The following is a 14,808-nucleotide window of genomic DNA, read 5'->3' as shown; positions in this document are numbered from 1 at the left end:
GATAAGGTATCAATCTACATCTACTGCACATTATGTCCAATTAATTCAATTTCTCCAGCGCACAATGTTTATCTACAGTCGTTACTACTACACCTAATATTTGCAGCACGTAATATCTATCAATGTCTATATTAAAAATCTCTCCAAAACATATTTATCTACTGTCTCTACACTACATAAGTTATCCAATACAATCTCTGCTTCAAAATTTTTATCAATACATTGCACATTACGCATATGTAATGCTAAAAATATATATTTCTAACTCATATAAATTTGAAACCTTTCGCACTTAAATCTCTACGGCCTGTAGTGTATATATAGAGTCACTACTATACATAATGTCCATCATTAACTATACATAATATCTTTATACCATCTTTACTACAATATGTCAATACCTGTTAATATGGTGGTTGCCACATCTTTATAGAAAAAAATTATCTCTTCAGTTAGTAAATGCCGCCATGAGATCTCATATGCCTAGCAAGTTTTACTGCAGATGTTACAAACATTTTCAGGTAGAAAAGTGTTTGGGGTGGTCAAGTTCTGTTTACGAAACACTTGTTCAAGATAGAGCGCTCGATTTTCTGTGTTTCAAAATGCTTTACAACCGTTGCAGATAGACTCTTTACAAATCAATCGATTTTCTGTCATCTTCTCCCAGTTTCCAACATCTACACTCCGAGTTGTTTTTGATGACAACCCTAATATGGGTTTATATCTCGTGTGTTTACCATGTTGCAACTCCCCGTAGAAAAATGCTTAGGTAACTTGTTATCCTCCATCCTAGTAAGGTATTCTGCCCAACGCATCTGATTGTATATGAGGAGTATCTCAATGCTGGATGAGTTGACTCGCTAAAGAACAACAATATAATCTTTTCAATATGCTACTCATAATCTACAATCTATACTACACACAATGTCTATGAATACAATAACTATTATATACTAAGCGTAATGATTTCACTCATCTCCAATAATTTTATTTTTTTGAAGGTGAAAGTATTTTAGGCTAACTTTGATTCACAGATAGCCAATGCGATATCTATTTTTTCCCAATATGTGCGTTAAATCTAGTTGTTAAGTACTATAGGCTAGAGGTGCAAAAAATCACCTTGTTTTTGTAGTTTTGGAAAATTGCCAATGATATTAAATCTTCGATTCAAACCACTCTCTTTATTTAAAATAGAATATCTAGAAAACTTTTTTAAGACGAAAGTTAAGTTAATTTCCTACGAAGCCTGTATGCCACAACTATCCACTTGCTATGTGGCAGTAAAAAAAGAATACAATCAGATGGTAAGGTAATAGATTAATAACAGAGAGATAACTGCACGAACTATCATAAAACATATAATACAATATATTGCCAGAAAATATTTCTCAGATTAAATCTCTAAAACAGAGAAAGTCTCTGGCATAAGTTCTAAAGATAAGGTTTCAACTGAGAATGGAAATGTTTTTGATTCTGTACCTGTTGGCCACTCAGTATATCTTATAGATAGTCATAAAACCATGAAAATGGAACTGAAAAAAGTGTTCAAATACTTCGAATACATTTAGATTATTTGTGGAAATTTGAAAGCGATTTCAATATTGCTTTGGCTAACAAAGTACTTACACTAAATTCTTTGTTTTGTCCAGCTAAAAGAGACTACAGGGTGAGATGATGTTTTGAGATGGAAGACTTGGGCATAGTAGATAGCGCGGAGCCTGTGGGAGGTTGGATCTAACAAGGGTAATAAGGGATAGAAAAACGGCTGAATAAGAATGTCTGAGTAGAAGCAGCATGAGCCCAGCAAACCCAAGGAGCAAAGACTATCATAATTACGACAGAAAAAGCAACCTCTGGTCCACAGCACGCTTGTGGGTTAGAGGCTTGAGAGGACCTATGACTGAATTTATGCCAGTTAGTGACCCTTATTTCGGGTGACCCTTATTTCGGGTGACCCTTATTTCGGGTGACCCTTATTTTGGGTGCAGTATAGGATGTCTATATGTGAAGATGTATCCTAGATATGAGGGTAATACACCATTGTGGGACTTACCTGAGTTTTATAACATATCAACAACTGTTGGGGCCAGAATTATCTTCTACTGAACAGAAGGGTAAGACTTTGGGGTGTGATTCTAATTTATATTACGGTTGTGCCAAGAGAGAGAGTCCCGGTGAAAGTGAGGGTTCTAAGTTGCATTTTGCTCATGTTTAAGAGAGCATGGTACCATGATGTTTTCACAATGTGAGTGGCGTTTGTGTTTTCTTACCGTTGATAAGATAATATTGGTATATTCTCATTGAAAGATGCTTATGAAGTATATTTTCATGGAACCAGTGCATGTTTGATTTGGTGTTTTGTAAGTTGCGTGTGAATGGTGTCTGATTGGAGAAGGCTAGAGAAGAATGAAGAATTGTATTATCTGCGTAAGAGTGAGTGTTATTGGACGTAACGGCAAGTAGGTCCTTGATGTATAAAAGAAAGGGAGTGGAGTTGTAAACTAAACTCAAGGACACGCCAGAGCTCCGTCAGCATGCTGTGATAATACAATCTATGTAATAAGCTATTAATTCTGGAGATTGTAAGACGAGTGCATTTCATAGGCAGGTAGTTTCGAGAGGAGATTTCATGTCACCCACAGTCGAAAGCACATCTTGAACATCCTACAATTAAATTCTAAGTAAATAAAAATTGAAGTGAAGTATCTTTGATGATAAGAACATTAAGGAAAAATGGGCTGTTTGTGAGTTTACTTTAACCAGTTGAGAAACATATTTGAATGACATTCCCAGCCGTGAAAAATATTTGTAGATAACTACAAAACCGAAAACTCTGAAGATCTGGTGACTGTATTAATTTTTTCTTTTCACAAACTAGGTTGTAATACAAATATTAAAGCGCATTTCCTCCGCAACAATTTAGACTAACCATAGCTAATTTAGGAGGAGCAAGGAGAGCATTTCTACCAAGACATGAAAACTATGAATAAAAGAGACCAGGGAATGTGGAATGCATGCATATATGTTGGCAGACTATTAAAAGAAAAATAACGAAAGAAAGAAAAAAGGAGTATTCATGTTCTTTAATTTAAAAAGATGAAACTGCTTCCTTAAACAGTGCTCTTGCCGAGCCAAACCTGTTCTTATATTTAGTCTACGTTTTCAGGCGTTGAACAGACGGAATTTATTACCTGTGTGATGCACTTCTTTCTATAACATGTCACTGTTTACAATAAAGTGTGTCATTTCGATGATACTTTCATGTATTTGTATGATAAAATATATCAAATTAAAAAAAAAAATCATAAAATTAGTACTGTAAAATAGATGAAAAGTGTTAGAACTCATAAAATGAGATCTAAAATGAGATAGTTAAAATGAATATAAGAGCTATCCTCTCATTAAAAGGCTAAATTGACTACTATATAATTGCAGCTTATGTTTCACTAATAAACAAATTTTATACACACTATATCGCTACAATGTAAAAATGCGTTTCTGAAAGGAAAAAGAGAAAATGGAAACTTGAATTGATATATAAATTCTGACAAAATTAGAGACAAGGAACACTTTTCATGAAAACGATAAACTTTTTCCAAAATGCAGCCAAATTTTATTAACATACTGTCTGTTCTTAGTGTAAAATTCTCTTCAGCACAAGATATCAATATGCAATATCTATCACTGATAATGTCTGACTGGAATATCTACTACTCACAATGTCTCACATTGCAAAAATGTACAACACATAATGTCTAACGATATAATAGTTGGTGTTCATAAATATCTACCAATACGATCTATACCACACAATACATCTTGCTATGATATCTACTACCCATAATGTCTATTAACACTAAATGTGATATTTTATATAACGCCTGTCAATTTAGTCTCTCCTGCTCGTAATGTCTGTATATATAATCTCTTCTAAAACATAATGTTAATGAATACAATCTTTATTACACGTATCAATGAAATCTTTACTATACAAAATCTTCTATGACGTCTACGCCACACAGTCTCTTATTAAATTCTTGAATACATGTAAATATCTTTCTAGAATAATTACACCTCATGTACTCCTGTAAACATAAGGTTTCTCAATGAAAATTCCACTGTCAAAATATCGATCATTACAATCTCTACTACAAATAATGTATGTCTACAACCTCTACTATACACAAACTACTAGACATATAATATCTCTTAGTACAATGTGTACAGCATATCATCTCTATGAATATCTACTGCACATAATGTCTATCAGTATAATCTCTACAACACATAATTGTAATAATTATCAACACAATACTATCTTGACTACGAAAAGTCTAGCAATGCAAGTTCCACTATTCATAACGTCCATTAATACGATATGTACTACACATAACATATCTGTAGAAACTCTTCTGAATAATATATTATTACACACGTTACTAGAAATATTGCGTATCAAAACAACTTCTACTACATATAATGTCTACCTACTTAGCCACCGCTACTCATATTTTCTAACATTATCCCTACTGCATATAACAGCTATCAATATTACTTCTACTATATATAATATCGATCAATACAAACTCACACTCTCTATTCTCCATATCTATTAAAGCAATCTCTATTATATATAATGTCTATAAACTTCTATATATTAAGATTCCTAAGAATAGCGTTTAAATTCATATTGTAGAGGTTAGAATGTATAATTTATGCCATAGTTTTAGAAATATGTTGCTTTATAAAGCAGGTGCTTCATATATATACTGTCATAATATAACAATGCCGACAGGATATTAGTCTATTTTTTCTCCACTTTTGAAGTTAAATGTGTAACCATTAGTATATCTTGATGTGAACGCATAAATTCATACCTACTCTTCTCCATAAACGGAAATAGCTATCACTCGTTGGCAAAACTCTGCAGTTATTCGAAGGGTACACTTTAAGAGGTTACAATTAATGCCGAACTGAACACGTCATGGGGACCTTAACTTTTGACAGTATAGCTCACACTTCTATCTCAACCAATTTTATTGCCATTAATATTTTATAGCAAAGTGGAATCGATACGTTTGGATGATGCCTAATTGAGAAATAATTAGTTTTGCGATACTATAACGAGTAGCAAGTTTCATAGAGCTGAACTTACATAGAAATTTGGATTTCTGTTTGGAACCATATCAATTATGTTGCAAATAGGCTTGGGAAATATGTTACACTTTTGTTTTCCAACACTCCATGTTTATATAAAAAACAGTAATTGAAAAGAATATACATTAGGCAAGTTCTTAAAGGTGTAGTGAATATGATTTTCTAATATGAAAATGGTCTAAGTTCCGATATAATATAACAAAATAGTCAGTCAATAATTTCAATTCTAAACCCGCTTATTATTCTTTAGAAATTTTTCGCATAATGATTTAAAAGCCCGTCAAGATTTTAATTACAGTGTATTGAGAGTTTGATTAAATTCAATATCTTTTAATACCTACCTGATTTACGGCCACGCAAAAATTTCTACCTTTACTTTGTCTTACACCTGGGAATTCTTTTGAAAGGTATTGAGAACCTCTTGAATTATCTTTATTCATTATTAAACAAAGTTTTCGTTAAACAAAGTTTAATACGAAGAGATGGTAGAAATGTGTTATGGGTATTAACTAAAAAGAGAGCTTGAATATAACTGAATGTAACTCATTCTTGCGATATATGTCGACCTTAGGGGTTAATCACAGTTATTATAGTAATCCGTGGTAGCAAGTCTGCTCTATAGACATAAGAAACAACAATATTTTGCTAATCTTGCTTGTATGTTCATTGGCATGCCAGTAACTTTCAGATTTCGACAAAGATATCTGTAATGAACGTTGTATTGAATATTATCAACTACATATGAACATACTATCATATGTTTCATTTAGAGTCGAAGTGGGCAATAGGATGACATAGCTTTACATTCCTGCCAAGTAGTAGAACTGCTTTGATGAAGAGACATCAGTCAGATGCTAGATGAGTCAGAGACAAGCTTGTGAAAAGCCCATGGATGTAACTACAATAGCACAGTGGCCCGTCAACTGTAAAGCATGTTATTTTTTGTCAGTTAATTTACCCCGTTTCAGTCTTGAGGTGAGAAGCTCTGGTTTTTCTTCAAGTAGCGATGTCTTTAGCAAGATCATCCAAACACTCTTCAGTAAATAATTTTGGTTCCAAATTTCCTTTAGGTTTGTATTCAGGTTATATAGATCAAGCAGTTCTACCTATTGCACATTCTCATTGTTTATTTCCTCATTTATAGAAACTAGTTATTTATACGAAGAAAGAGAATTTATAGTGTTCCATCAAGTTGGACTGTTTATAGTGGAATTGAAAAAGGACTTCGAATGATATATGTTAGCCCTACAAAAATATTAAAATATCAATTATTATGACAATCTTTTTAATTCCTCATATGATGAGTTTCACAAAGTCGCATTTCTTTCCGTTGAACTAATCATATTAAAAAGCGCAACAGATTCGACGTGGTACCCACTGATTTTGTTTTGGTTATATATTGGAAACCAAATATATATATGGCAAATATTCATAAGCTCAGTTGTGGCAGTTTACCGTTATATCTGGATGATTTTACATTCCCTAGGCACGCTGACTGACCAGAAATGATCTGAGCAAATATTTTGAAAAATATAAAGTATTTTAAATATAATTATCAAAAAATAAACGGTTAGTTTAAAAAAGAGAATGTGTGCTACTGAAAAACTGAAGACAGTTTAAAAATTCTTGTTCATCCAAAATCATCTTCAACAGAAATGCTTTGCGTTCTGATTTTATGGGTAAATTTTAAATCTTCAAGGTAGTATAGGTTGGAAAGTACAGGGTATTGACATTATATAATTTTATAACTAGTAGCTTGTTAGACGCATAAGCGACGTAGCTCTGCTATAGTTGTTGAGATTTTAATATGGCCGCGTCTGATAAGAGGCACATTACAAGGTTATACTTATTCGATGTAGCGTAACTGTTTCCCACATACAGCAGTTATCTTTCAAAAGAAGCAAATAAAAAATCTCTTCCTCGAAATTTCAAGAATTGTGTTCCTTTTTCTACACATTTTGTTTTATGCTATTTGACAGCAGCATCAAAAATCATTAATGACTGATAGAAACCTAAAAAGTGTTGGTGTTGATATTGCTAAATTAAGAGAAGCACGACAAGTCAGAAGTTGTTTCATATGAGCAAGCTATTTAATAATATTTGGGAGGACAATTCTGAAAGCATGAGATTCAAATGTAGAATTGATTCTGTTGTTTGTAATGGAGTGCTCTATATAACTTCGAAGCTAACCTATGTTTTTCTCAATTTAGCATTATTAAGATCGCTTTCGAGAGCTGATCTAATAATTATCTTCTCTGCAATCCTTTCTTCTTCAGAAATGTAGGATACACTCTAAAAACATTTTAATAATATCTTTCATAAAATACCATGCATTTTCTTATTGGCCCTCATAACCCATTGCGATGAGAATCAAGTTGAAACGAGAATCAAGTTGCTCCCTGTGGTTTTCCATAAGTCGAATGATAAAATTGATTCAAGATAACCCAAGGGAAACCAAGTCACAAACAGTGCTGTGGTTGGAAGATATAGGTGGATCTAGCGGAAATTACCGGGGCTGAATTAACGAAAAAGTTGTGATTGTTGAATTGACGGTATCTTGAGAAAGTAATATGGTGTGATCATGTGAAAGAAACTTTCTAAATTAGGAGGGGCTTAGGAGTTATATGTAGTACAAGGTTAGTACTAAGCAGTTGGTATGAGAAGTAATGAGTCGATATGAGAAAAACTCATTTCCTTTGGACTATATACTTTATAATATATTTTCCATAATCCTTGACAATGTGCAAGAATCCTATGTTATTAATACTTTTTTCTTCTATTTTCTAGATCATGGAGGGAATTTCTGTCTTCTTCGTTTTGATGTCAATTGTATCTTTCACTTTGGAATCACTTGAAGATTTTCGTATACCAGTATTACACAACTCTACACTTAATGTCCGGCAAAAAATCATGAAAACAAATCCTTTGAAAGTATTTAAAATTCTCGAGATAACATGCATTGCTTACTTTACATTTGAATTAGTTGTCCGATTAATATTTTGTCCCAATCGATTAATCTTTTTTAAAAATTTTCTCAATTGGATTGACGTTTTCTCATTAATACCATTTTATTTACGTGAAATCGTGGATAGATTTGTCGGAATGAAAACAGAAGTTTCATATTATGTCAATATGTTGCGTCTCATACGTATTTTTCGAATTTTACGTTTGACGCGACATGTCAGTGGTATACGAATATTAGCTCACACAGTGAAGGCGAGTGCAAAAGAACTACTTCTATTGATAATTGTTGTCTTTATGGGAATAACCATATTTGCATGCCTTATCTATTACGCCCAGCAAATAGATGAAACAGCTAGCAACAAATTTTTGAATATTCCCATCGGATTTTGGTGGGCTCTCGTTACTATAACAACTCTTGGATATGGTGACTATGTTCCAGACACCCTACTCGGTTACATTATTGGAGCAATATGCTCTCTTTGCGGTGTTCTTATGCTGGCGCTTCCAGTACCAGTTATTGTCAATAATTTTACCCTTTATTACTCACATGCTCAAGCAAAGCTGAAACTACCAAAAAAGACCAAGAAAGTTCTTGTAGGTGCGGCCGATGCCTTAAAAGAAATGGTGTTTAGTGAAGAAGACCAGCTATCAGAAAAGCAGGAGTCAATTTCCACCAGCATCACGTCTATATATGGTAAAACTAGTCAAGATAGCGCAATTGACAGTACAGACAGTTCCTCCAAAACACGTGCGTAACATTTTCAATATATACGAAACGTTTTCAACATAACTTATTTACCCTGCCGAAACTAATAGTTTTCCGAAAACTTACCTGAATACTAGTCGTTAGTATTTTATCACCGGTTCTGAGCTTTGTCTTTGGCCATGGCAGTACTCGACACATGACTACATTTAAGTGCAAGTAGTTACGACATTATGTGGTATATCTTATTCACAGTAAGAAGAAGCAGCAATATAAAATGGACGGGATTTTGTTGGCATGCTGTGTCAAGTCCAATTTCCCTCTTTTTTATTCTCTTAGATTGGAAGTAAATATCTGTTCTGTGGCCCCATCCACAATAAATGGTAAAATGTAAGTACTTGTGAAAGGATATAGTGTCAATTACTCCACAGATGACTGAAGTTTACTATTGAGTTACGTGCATCGGTACTGTATTGTTGAGAAATCTACTTACAGTAGTCCAGAAAACTCAACTTTAAGAGGATATCATAAGTAGAGTTTCCAGTGCAATATAATTAACAAGTGTTTTGCTAGGTGAATAAAAACATTATCAGTACAAAGCAACGGCAAACTGCTATAAAGTGTCATTTTGTTTATTTCTCTATGAAGATAGATTTGGTTTATTCAGTTTAAACTATTAAAATAACTGGTTAAAATAACTGGAAGGAAAAATTAAGGTTCTTCAACATATCTAATATATCAACAAGTTTGGTTCATAGTTGATAACATCAGGATGTGAGAATGAGTAATTTGTTTTTGAAATGAAGTAAATTTAAAATCACCACTGTTCTGCCAGTAGGTTACCTTAGGATATCCCGTTGTGATTTACAATTTTAAGTATATTGGGATATAGTTGTATTGGGATATAGTTTTCCTCTGATGATTTATAAAGCTAGAGTTGATGAACTGAAACAGTTCTGTTACTGGCCACCGAAGGATGTAGACAAATTAAAGTATGGCATGATTCGAACTCAGTTAAGTACCAAACAGGATACAGTAAAGGTCCCTTTCACCAATATTTACTGATTAAATTATACGTTCAAGGGCGATGTCGAAAATAATCTAGCCAGAAAGAATTCGGTGTTATTTTGCCCATGTGTTTTTTTAAGAGAAATAGAAATATGTAAAGTTGAATGACACGAATTAGGAAGTAAAATAAGCTTACAGTCTTGATTCACCAGGGGCATTGCCTTTACACTATTGCTCTTACATCTTAATCGCAATATATTGATTACTGGGAGCTAAATTCAAGGCCTCAATTTTATAGACAGGAAAAAATGGATACTGTGACCCCTAAGCGTTTTCCCAAGGTAGCGGGAGACCAATAAAACGGATTCAGTTAGAAATTGTAAACTGGGAACTTATCTTTTCCTCTGGGGTGTTTGCCACATTTTCAATGAAATAGTAATATTAACATTGTATACATTAATTAATGTTTAATTGAGCTGCAAATTATATTAAACCGAATTCCTTGCGAACATTTAAAAACCTGGCAACACACTACGAATAACATTTACTTTCCATTTTTAATTCCTTTTTAAAACTGGTAGCAATATATTGTTATCAAGTAATTTGGCGCATTCTACGTCGATTTGGTAAACTGCCAACATCAATTGCGATTGACACTCTTCCATTGCACTCCATCCCCGTTTTTTCTTCCTACTACTATTAGTTTTTTCTTTCTTCCGCAGAAACCAATTCAAACGAGGTAGTGGGAATTCGTGTTATTTACGTCGATGAAGTAGCTCAGGGAACTGACGAAAATCGAGCTAACAGAAAGCAGTCTTCTAAGAAAAATCTAGAGAAGAGAAACAGTGTTCACCCATTACAAGAAAGACTTGAACAGACTTCAGGTAATAGAAATAGACAAACTGTAAGAAAGTATTTACTCTCTTTCCTGCTAAAATATTAAATTAGAGTAGAATTAATTATTTCTATACAAATATATTTAAGAGTTTCCAAGGATAGTAGAAACTTCACTGTGAACTAATAGAAGAACATTACTACTTTCTGTTAGTATTTTTGGCACACTGCAGCCTATGAACGCCATTAGCAACATACAGCAAATATCTACTGCAATAAAAATGTATTTCGTATTGTCAGAAGTAAATCATTATCTTAATTTGTTTCTAGCACCGAGATAAATTCTGCGTTCTGTTACTCCCTGGATAAACTATATGTGGCTATTTGTTGGTTGATGTGCGACTACGCATGTATAGTTTCGGACTGACGTTAAGTGAATTCACTGTCCATATGGATATAGATGGGCAACTTTGTAACATTGATGGTTTATAATCATAACGTGGTGTGATGACTATTGGACAATAACGCATTCATATTATTGGGTTTTGCTGAACACCTAATGTGAGCTGTATTTATGTCTTTATTTTCTCTTTACAATGTCACTGCTGCAATACTATTATTTTCCCACTCACTCTTGCGGAATAATGTCGATTGCTTGATCTTTTGGTGATCAGAAGTATTCATCAATGCGTGATTACCCCTATTGAATTCTTGGGATTGGTCAATTATATTAACCCCAGTACTCGAGTGAATACATCATTCCTTCAAAGTAAAATTCCCTCTGTATATTTCCTGTTCTTTGGCTCAATTATTGTCATTGACCACCCCACCCAGAAATATAAACTCTGCAAACTGTACCATCTAGATTTCTGGTTAGGTAGATTTAAACCGATTCTTTGCATAATAACAAAATTTAGTTGCCTTGGTAAGATATGAACGCGTGAATAACAAGATTACAGCAATTAAATTACAGTGCATCTATATTACGTCATTGCTTGGTATTTTATATAACACAAAGTCATATCTTTTAAGTGGCATAGTACACTATTATAAAAATTTTAACTCATTGATTGTCATTTTTTTTTGTTGCTCTACGATCAGTTATCAGCGGATTTATAGTCAATGCTAAAAGATAAATGGCCATAATAGCAGACGGCTACCAAGGTAGAGTGAGGTTAAAAATGACGATATCTTTCACAAAGACAACGCAGTACTAGTAAAAGTGAGTGAACTAGCGATCTATGATTGACACCTTATCTATTCTCATAAATTCTATTAAATATGTGATAAAATACAAAATGCATTCAATATGAAATACCATTTGCCCTAAATCAAGTTGCATATAACTTTACTACTACACAATTTATTATCAACGCACCAATGTGAATAGAGTTAACTGTTTGATCTTTAGTTCATCTGAAGTATCCATCAATTGGTTACCAAATCTATTGATTTCTGGGGAACATACATCGAAGACATTGAACTAGTAATTGTTTTATCGATTTTAGCAGTAAGAAAGAGAGAAGTCTACATCGATTTGGTTTGAAGTCAAAAGTTAAAGGGCCATCACTAAACAACACAAGACACTTTGTCTACTCTACGAATTAGGTGAACTTTCTGCCTTGTGCGTACCCCTTTAGTGAACAAAATTAATTAGCCTTTTATAGTTGGTGCTCCAGAATGGAAAATATGGTGTTAAGTATTTGTATAGACCATTCTAGAGGTGGATGAATGAAAGGTATTAGGTTAGAGAAAATTACCTTTCTGTTGAATTTTTCAGAGAAACTATTTACGGGAGAAAAATTTGCAAGATGTATTGTGAAATACATAATATGTAAAGCAAAAAGTAAAGGACGATTGTTGAACAGTTCACGAGATTACTAAGTCGGGATGTGTGTGTGTTTTTTTTGGGCGGGGGGAGTTGGTAATGGGGCTAGGGTAAGTGAAAGTGAGTTTTTCTTTTAATTTTGAATTTATATTGCAAGAAATTTGATCTGACACTGCGTGTTGCAACTAATATCAATATATTTCGGGAGAATTTCACAAGTTACTATTTGTTTATATTTTTCTTCTTTTCCCAAAGCAGTTGTTCTTTCCCTATAATCTCAAAAAAAATTTCACTACGTCAACCTGTAGCTTTTCCATGGATATATATTCTCAACGCTTAGTTTCTAACTGATTTTACTGTTGCTACATTTCTATACTAAACGTGAAAATTGATGCTGGATTATTCTGGTTATTTCTACAGGATCAAATCTATGATAGGGTGGTAGTTGATTAAGCAAAGTATACTGCAGATATTTTCGATCATGAATATTCATTTTTTTTTATTGGCATTCAGTCAATATGATATGTGTGCAAAGAAAGATTTGATTTGATTTCTTTACGATTATACATAAGCTTCTCCGTTTGCTCGAGTCGATAAAGAGATTTTTTGATAAGGACGATTTCTTTTTATAGGTATAATGTTAGAGTGTGTCCCATTTTCAATGTGGAATCAGTATTTTGCGATTGTTCATTTGTATCAGCTCAAAGCTGTTGTGTTGCAAAAGCAAGTTCCTATATTTCTTGCCGGAAAGGTATGCCGTTTTCTAGATGAATTTCCAAAGATTGATGTTCACAGTATCTGTGGTGAGTGGGATTATGTTTCAACAAACAGATGAAGGAGAAACTGTTATTTTGTTATTCTAAAGGTTAACTTGTCATCAGCTTCGCAATAGAATGTGGAGGTAGAACGTGGTAGAAGAAAACGACCTGCGATATCTATTTACATTTCATTATGTTCTGAGTCAAAATTTCGCCAAGTTCGAAATTGCATTTCATGTAACCGAAGTCGATAAAAATAAGCACAAATATTGGGTTTGATTTAATCGTTTATCACCGTAACCCTACGGTGTACTTGTGTTATAAGTTTTATAAGTCATTATAATTTAATTTGTATCTATTTCAGATGTAACTGCGCATCGTCTTCAACAACGTTCTCATTCATTGGGGCGGAGAAGTTCTTTCTTTCCACGAAATCTCACTGACATTGAATAAAAAACTTTATCTGATAAAGAGGTTTGCTGAAAAAAATTACACGAATTAAAAATGAATTATTGTATGTGATATCAAACATCAGTAATTGACCAGTGAAATAAAAATTTTATTAACCTTTGAAACAAAAATTAATATTTTTTAAGACTATCAAAACAGTGATAATTGGTTGAATTATCATTTCATCATATTAAAATATGTGATTAATACAATTAACTTAACACAAGTTACAAAACAGCAGATAAGAAAAATATCTCAAGTAGGTCAATATATGACTCCAGTTAACTCAACGAGACGTTAATATATTGACTAACGTTCACAAAAGTTCTCCATGTGTTGAAGTTAGCCTTTTAGCAGGAGAAAGTAAACAAAGGGCTAATGTCAAATGTTAGCGAATTCTAAAGAAAAAGAGATAATTACTGGTAACCAAGAATGAATTACACAGAAGATTTAATTTTCATATTTAGGCGGAAAATATGTTCTTCGAAAAGGCGACAGTTATGGAAATGCTACTAGTAAGTGCAACACAACCTTCTTTGATCTGTAGACATACCATTTCACAAACATACAAAGAGATACGAAGAATCTTATTTAATATAATTTGCATAAATCCCCAAAGACATAATAACTGAATTAAGCTAGTGTCCTGAGTTGACGTAATTCAAGCAGATTCGCAACTAATTTTGAGTGACTTGAAATTTATCTCTTAAGTGAATAATGAAAACAAACACCCAACAGCATATGTTAGCAAGTTTATAAGAAAATAAGAGACAATTCCTAAAATTTAGCAATTAATTATACAAAAAAATTAATATTCATGTTAAAGAAAACTTTAATTCAGGCAAAAATCTTCCACTTGATGAAGTTTAAATTTCATAAAATTACAGAACTTTTACCGTTTTGAATTTGATTGTATGATCTGTAATTGGCACTTACTTGAAGTGTTCAAAACTCATAAGTCCAGTTAATTAATGATGCTAATGATCGGATATATGATAATTTGCTTAAATATTCAGTAACCGCATACTGATGATATAGTCCAGTAAAGAAGGTTCTGCAATTTGGGCTGAACGATCTGCCCAAATGATTCGTTTTATAGTGATTAG

At 33.0% G+C, this 14,808-nt stretch overlaps 1 protein-coding gene across 1 annotated transcript in view; it reads left to right on the top strand.

Annotated features, from left to right (window-relative positions):
• Nucleotides 1-14,518, top strand: part of LOC106873347 (potassium voltage-gated channel protein Shaw) — a 43,365-nt gene extending 28,847 nt beyond the window's left edge. Inside the window, exons 2-4 of the mRNA XM_014920678.3 lie at nt 7,945-8,869; nt 10,555-10,716; nt 13,617-14,518. Coding sequence (XP_014776164.1) covers nt 7,945-8,869; nt 10,555-10,716; nt 13,617-13,705 — 1,176 coding nt within the window. The 3' untranslated portion in view covers nt 13,706-14,518. The remainder of the gene's footprint in view (nt 1-7,944; nt 8,870-10,554; nt 10,717-13,616) is intronic.
• Nucleotides 14,519-14,808: the final 290 nt, after the last annotated feature.

Source organism: Octopus bimaculoides, chromosome 6 (assembly GCF_046866305.1).
Source record: "Octopus bimaculoides isolate indiv1 chromosome 6, ASM4686630v1, whole genome shotgun sequence".
NCBI classification, from domain to species: Eukaryota; Metazoa; Mollusca; class Cephalopoda; order Octopoda; family Octopodidae; genus Octopus; species Octopus bimaculoides.
The sequence above is the reverse complement of the archived record's forward strand: the minus strand, read 5'-3'. Positions and strand labels throughout refer to the sequence as shown.